Source organism: Patiria miniata, unplaced genomic scaffold, assembly GCF_015706575.1.
Source record: "Patiria miniata isolate m_02_andy unplaced genomic scaffold, ASM1570657v1 HiC_scaffold_29, whole genome shotgun sequence".
NCBI classification, from domain to species: Eukaryota; Metazoa; Echinodermata; class Asteroidea; order Valvatida; family Asterinidae; genus Patiria; species Patiria miniata.
This window is the reverse complement of record NW_024037068.1, coordinates 23,740,568-23,747,457: the sequence shown is the minus strand read 5'-3', so window position 1 is coordinate 23,747,457 and position 6,890 is coordinate 23,740,568. Positions and strand designations below refer to the sequence as shown.

General features: G+C 40.1%; 1 protein-coding gene across 1 annotated transcript; it reads left to right on the top strand.

The window, feature by feature from the left end:
* The first annotated feature begins 601 nt into the window (after positions 1-601).
* LOC119735282 lies at positions 602-6,587 on the top strand. Its single transcript, XM_038208981.1, has 5 exons — positions 602-626; positions 1,742-1,774; positions 2,568-2,633; positions 3,774-3,922; positions 5,867-6,587. Exons 1-5 carry the CDS (start codon positions 602-604, stop codon positions 6,272-6,274), a joined length of 681 nt encoding a protein of 226 aa, XP_038064909.1. The 3' UTR covers positions 6,275-6,587.
* The last annotated feature ends 303 nt before the right edge of the window (positions 6,588-6,890 follow it).

Below are 6,890 nucleotides of genomic sequence, written 5' to 3'. Positions count from 1 at the left end.
GCGGTATTACAGACGTGTTTACTATTTATTTTCACCTCTCTTCAAAGGTGAGGGGGCAAATGTCATTCAATAAAAACCCTAAATATAGCGCTGTGGAGCTTCCATTTCAGTTGTTCATAAAACCGTGACATAATACAAGGGATCGAGTTTTGTATTTTGTTCGTCGCGCTGCTGAATAGGCCTAGCGCATATTTTGTGTTGTTTGTGCTGTCTACAGGGTTTCACATAAATGAGATTTAATATTTACTGGAGTTGATTACAATCATAGTTTATCAATTTCCCGTTTATGGGCATTTTTTTGTTTTTAATTGTCAGTGTCATTACTGTAATGTTAAGCCAAAGACATAAAATATAGAGAGGTATCGAAAATATTACAAATGTGCAAAATATGGAGACCTCGGAAATACTAAGAAGTGTGTACGGTACATGCTAAAAACATTTCGGCTGAATGACATCTGAATTAAAAACAATACAGCATAGTTGTGCACTAAATTAACGCCGTCTGAACAACTGTCAATATAAATGTTTGTATTGCTAGATTTCAAAACCGTCGTTTGACCAAGTGCAACACAGTTAAACCTGTGGTTAAGCCGACGTCAGCATGGCAAATCTACGTTTAATTGATGGTAAGTTTATAAAAAAATATATAAATATATACATGTACATACATTCTTAAAGGAAACGTGCAATAAGATTGGTATGAATAAAATACTTAAAAAACAGCTTTCTTGCCATGTAACTATGACTTTCCACCTCTTTTTGTAGCAGTAAAAGAGATTAATTTCAACATTTTAGTTTTTAAGGTAATGTAAATGTCCATATTCATGAGCCAAAGCGTGATGTCATCCAAGGCTGAACAGTAGTGTCTATATAGCTTTGTGCACAAATATAAATGAAACTTTCATTAATTCCTTGGAGAAAGTTCAATGTTTTACTTGTTTATCAAGTTAAATAGCATGTTTGGACAATAGTAGTGGCCAATATTTCTTCAAAACTGTTTTTGTGGGTATTTTTGTGTACTGTACTCCTTTTAACAAGGAGTACCTTGTGTAAACAAAAGCAAAATCTTGTACATGTATTGATGAAAGGATTTGCTAATAATTGAAAAAAAGTTCCACTTGCTTGTCAGTTCCAAAGAAAACAAGTATTAAGATCTTGTATGTATTGTTGCAATACATAGCTGTGCATGAAAGCAAGATGAGCTGAAATTCCACTGCATGTTTCCTTTAAATGTTAATCCGTTCTTCAAATAGAAGAATGTCGCGTGTGACCACATATGGGATGGTATGTTCAAAGCATGAAAAGACTGATGCTTCTTTCATTTACATGAGATGTTGTCACAATCGTATATGCTCTGGGAAATATCCTGGCATTTACATACCTGTCATGAAGGATATAATGGCCTGCCTCGCCCGATGAGCAATCAAGGAAACAGTCGAGGGCTGCAACACTATAGCACACAAAAGCTGACTTCCTTTGACAACCTTTTTTTTCATTTGCGATTTTATTTCCTCATTTTGTCAGCTGGCTAAAACACGATTACTCAACATAAATTCGTCGGCTCAATTTCTCGGCCACGTGGGCAAGGAAGCACTGAAGGCTACGTTTCCGTCTCTTGTTTCCACACCGATAAAAAATATGTGCATGCCCTTTAGGATAAATTTCGGCACTTGTTTCTTTATGACATTTTATGCTGTGGCTATAGACATATTTTAACAATCGTACTCTTCTCTTTACAAAGATGGTTTGCCGGTCCAGGTGGACGATGATGAAGGTAAATTATTGTAACATTCATATTGTATACAACATACATTCACATTCGTATAGTAAGTGTAGAATAGGAACAACATGCAGATGGCTTGTACCGTATAAGTCTTAGTAGACCTGTTCGAGCATACAAATGTTGCTTTGCAAGAACGGATAGGAGATTTGGTAGTGAGGCAGATAGGGGATTGGGGAATTGTGCCTTTGATGATAAAGCATGGCATTTGGCACACAGTCTGAGTATGTCTTTTAAAGAAAGATATTTGGCTAAAGGGCCAATACAGATTCGTCCTTTGAAAAAAATAAAGGTACAGAATAACAAGCAGTTTTCATAATTTTCAAAATGGCTGTCATTGCTTGTTAGTTTACCATTTTTTTTCAAAGGACACAGTTGCGATGGCCCTACCTTTATCATGCTGCCACCATTTCAGTCATGTTCCCTGCATCCAATAAAAGTTCTGAATGATAATGTGTTTTGTGAAAAAAAGAACCAGATATTTCCTTCTAGTCTCGCTTTGGTTATGTTGATTTGAATGGGAAAAAATCAAGATGGCCGCAACACGATTATGGTCTATAAAGCCAAACTCTGGCTGGGTGCCAAGTGTCATGCTTTTATCATCAAAGGCATAATCACATCACAAATAAGGCCTGCGATTTTAGTTTCGGCAAAGTGGCTTTACTCCCTTCAAAAATGCCTGTAATTGCTACGCCCCTGGCTTTATTTCGTACGATCGAAGTGGAAATTGTCTTTAATAAAATTGATTTACCACAAGACTATAACAAATTGTCACATTTCCTTGCAGATTATTTTCAGGATATCAATCGGAGTCTTCAAATGCAAAACAACCCTCACCACGCGAGAGCACAATGTGAGTGTAACTGTAGGCAACAATAGGGACAATGTGACTTGAAGAGTTTATCCAAAATTTGGCCAGATCCGACAAGAAAAAATATTCACTACACGGAAGCCAGGTTTGCCTCAAAAACTACTGAGCTCTTTCATTCATTTCAGTCGAAGTAGCTTTAGTTTTATTTTCAAGTACTGGAAAGTACCAGGACCATACATGTACTCCACAACCCAGTTGACGGTTATTTATTAAACTTAGTGTTTCAAAACAGCAACTGCGGTAGGATGCTTAGAAGAGACTCACTCCATTTCGAGTATGACTGGGCCTATTAGAGGAGCTAACCATGTTATTCCTCTATTTTCAAATGTGATCGGGAGAGATGTGGAACGACAAAATGTAACACAATTAAGCTGCAGCCGAATCTTTTGTCTAGAACTCCTGTCTCTCCATAGGTGCTTTGTACATTATAACCACGTGGAAATATGTTTCTAATACAAGTAGCCATGGAAACCCAGTTGCGACACAGACACAATTATGTTTACGTTACATACCTAGTGTGGACATAGAAAAACCCGTGAAAAATCGTTTTCTCACACTGTGAAAACTCTTTCAATCCGATATTTTTTCATTCCCTTTTGTGTTTGTTTTCATTTTGCCACTGATAAACCTTACCCAAAAAAATGCCTTAAACCTAGCTGTTTTCCAGAGAGGGGGACACACCCTGTGGACGTGGGCACTGAGTCCACACAACGTCGCTGCTACCTGGTGTAGGCCTATGTGGACCTCTGTTGTTCGGAAGTCCACACAGTGAATGTAAGCTTGCACAACCATAAACTCACGCACACAAAATTGCCTGCAATCGGTAACCCCCTGTTGTCCTTCTTTTGTTTGTACTTTTTAGGAAGACCTCCCATATGTTTTGTACACATCGCCAAATTGGGGACCTTTGGGAATTGGGAGACCCATTGTCCTCTATTGTTCAACGTTCCCTATTGAATGCAGAAACAAACTCATACGCACAATTAAATGAATGAATAATTCATGTCCGATCGAATATGAAATGACGTATATACTTTTGACTGCGGCCGTTGCAGCTGGCATCCATCCACCCACGCTGTTTTTCCTCTTACGGTGCCAGTAAAAATCTGGGGTTTTTTTCAGATGTGCATCCACGCATGAATAGGCCTATTCAAATAGGCGTGAGCCTGATGAATACGTCTGTCACGGATATGCTTACGAACACCTCCAATTGGCGGGCCTGTGCTGTGAAGGTGGTGAACCATACACGCTGGACACTGGAAAGTGCTGGGGTAAGGTTCACACTAAAGGATAAACCCTTACCAGAGAAGATGAAACGGTTTAAACCTTATCAGTATATACTAATAAAGGCTAGATGTTACATACCGGACAATGTAAGCCTCCTTGTAAGGCCAAAAAAAAAAATAAGTCGGTCTCTGGTCAGCGCGCGCGTCGATTTTAAGCATGCGCGTCGATCTTTTTTTTTTTCCAAAATGTTCCGCGGTAGCTCCAACAGCGCCCTCTATTTCCGCACCTCCTCAATTTTTTTTTACCAAAGAGCACCAAGGAATGGGAAACTGCACCAAGGCAAATGATCGAAAGCACCAAGGCAAATTATGGAGGCCACCAATGTACATGAGGACACCAAAAAAAGCAAAATAGTACCCAGCTTGTCTGTACAATCCAAGCTGGGAAAAAAAAAAAAAAAAAAGGAAAAAAAAAAAAAAAAAAAGCCGCGTGGCCGCGTCAATTCCGGAACTTTGATCTGACCAGAGACCGAATATTTTTTTTTTTTGGCCTACTGAATATATGGTTTAATAGAGAAATCGCTGTGCAAAATGGGCCGGATTTAGCCATTTTATGATTTAATGGGGTAATCCTGTGTGATAAGCACTGTCCAAAATTATGCTACTGATAGTGAGTGATTACAGCCTACACATACAGCTACATTGGCACAATGACGTTATGGGTTTTCCCCGTTTTGATAATTTGACTGAACCAAATAGCGCCCTCCGCTATAGTCCGACTGCCTCTACCGAATTCTAGGCAACCTCGTTAACGCCCCGAACCTGGACCAGTCGGCTGTAAACGTCCGAGCACGAAACCATCCCAAAACACTGAATATCATGCAAGCAAATTTGCTGTAAACTGAGATATTTCTGATTGTTCATTATGTTTTTCAATGAGTCATACTGGTTTTAGAACCAGTTAGGGAATGTGTTATCATCGTGTTTGAGGATGTTTCACGTTCGGACGTTTGTAGACGACTCGTCTAGACACGAGTTGTTAAAATAAAAGCGCAGCCTATAACTAGTGCCCTCCTATACTTCAGTTGCCACACCCCCAGAAATTTAATTTGGCTTACGATTTGAATAAAGTTTCGACGATAGAGGGCTAGAGTCCTCTCTTTTCCTCAAACCCGTTTCCGCGTCTGTCAAGGACTTGGCTAAAGGTAGCAGACCAGTAAATAAACTGCCATAGACCCCAATGATAAATGCCCCCACTTCAAAAATTCTGATACTCACAACTCTCCAAGGTATTCCCGACACACATCAAATTCAAGTTAATTTCATCATTGTTCATTTTCTTTTCATTTTTTGGGATGTTAACCGATGGCTTTTAGTAGAAATGTTCATCCGAAGATGATCACCCCTTAAAATGGTCCTGAAGCCCATCGCCATTTTGAAAAACAACGCCTACACTCCATTGCAAAATAGAGCGTTTTTAGGGCTCAAATTTCATGTAAATTGCACAGAACTTCAAGCACACAGTGTACGGCTTCCACCCATATTCTTTACAAACCCTCACGTTCACGGCCAAATGCTCAAAAAGCGAAGAATTTGAGCGCATGCAATTCGTGATTTGGCCGCTGCGTAGGCGATTTCGGACCGATTTACTGGTCTGCAACCTTAATTGTAAAGAAAATCAAGGTCATGTTTTTCAGCAAATGAGGGCGCTGTAACCATATTTCTGAAGTACAACAGAAGAACTGTCATTCATATAGAAGGGAATGTTCATAAATATGTTATTAACCCCCGGTTCAGACAGGCGTTCCAGAGTCGCGCCGAGTCGTAATTACTTCTTGATAATTATTGAGGCTCATGTAGAGAAAAGGGGTGTCAATTACCAAGAATTCACGCCCGGTGTTGGTGTCGGTGTTGCGGCAACACAAAAGTCCCCTTGCTAGACAATAACGTTTTAAGTTGCGGTTTGATGTTTTCCTTCCCCGGAAATAGATCTTTATAAAAGGAGGACATTCGATTTCGGCTCAGCACAATGTGGAACCATTGACGGCTGAAGCTTTTGTAGCTGAAAAGACCAAAGGAACAGCGACCAGCTCTTATGGGACTGCGTCCTTTTCGGTGCAAGGGCAAGGCAGACCTCGGTACATTAATATCATGTGGTCGGTCCCGTTCGATCGCAACATCTTCAAAAATGTGCTCGGTATTGAAGTTTCTCAAGATTGTGGACCACATGATTTTGACCGTATGTATTACAGGCGCAACTTCCGGCAACATTCGGTCACACGTGACTTTAAACGAAACTTAGTTCCCCTCCGTGTGCAGACCAACGATTTGGCAGTCGTTGGTAGTATGGGGAACGGCCCCAAAGTCGAAGCCCTGATCAATGTGTACGAGCATTAGACAGGTGATATTATTAGGGGTATGGGCAAACAACATTATGGGTAATGTTGCCTTTTGCTACCCACGTACCCTATTCTCCTTGAGAAAATGTTCAAGTGTCAGACACACTACGCATCTCAGATGCTCCTACTTTCGATAAAAACACATATTAAGGCCATCATAAGGCAATAATAAATTAGTCTGTCGTCATTATCAGGTCAAGTGGCAAGCTATTGGTATAAATAATATACATTATCAACTAAATGCATATTAACATTGTACATGGACAACGCACATGTAGTTTTGACTGTGTCAACATCATCCTCGACTGAGGATGATGTCTCATGATGATGTTGATGCCAGCCTGGTGAGGGGGGGGGGGATGTGGTCGGTATTTGTTTTATATACTAAAGAACTGAACCTTATATAGGCCTATAGCTGCGTTTTATTGAATATATTTATCTCCCGGTTACATTTCAACAAGAGTTGTAAATTATCTTGTTCTTTTATCAAGACTTCAATTTACATTTGTATTGTGGTGGGGATTTCCCCGGGTCAAACCTAAGTTCGTTGGGAGTGTAGCTGATCTTCCCCAACCCAAGCTTTCCCAAGACGAGATACCGCTCAGAGCGACCGC

What these genes read in the sequence shown, in the direction of transcription:
- LOC119735282 (XM_038208981.1), top strand. Translation starts at nt 602, where the DNA reads ATGGCAAATCTACGTTTAATTGATG. An exon ending in TCACCACGCGAGAGCACAAT is followed by an intron (nt 2,634 to 3,773) that starts GTGAGTGTAACT and finishes GGTTTTTTTCAG; the next exon opens with ATGTGCATCCACGCATGAAT. An exon ending in GGACACTGGAAAGTGCTGGG is followed by an intron (nt 3,923 to 5,866) that starts GTAAGGTTCACA and finishes CCCCGGAAATAG; the next exon opens with ATCTTTATAAAAGGAGGACA.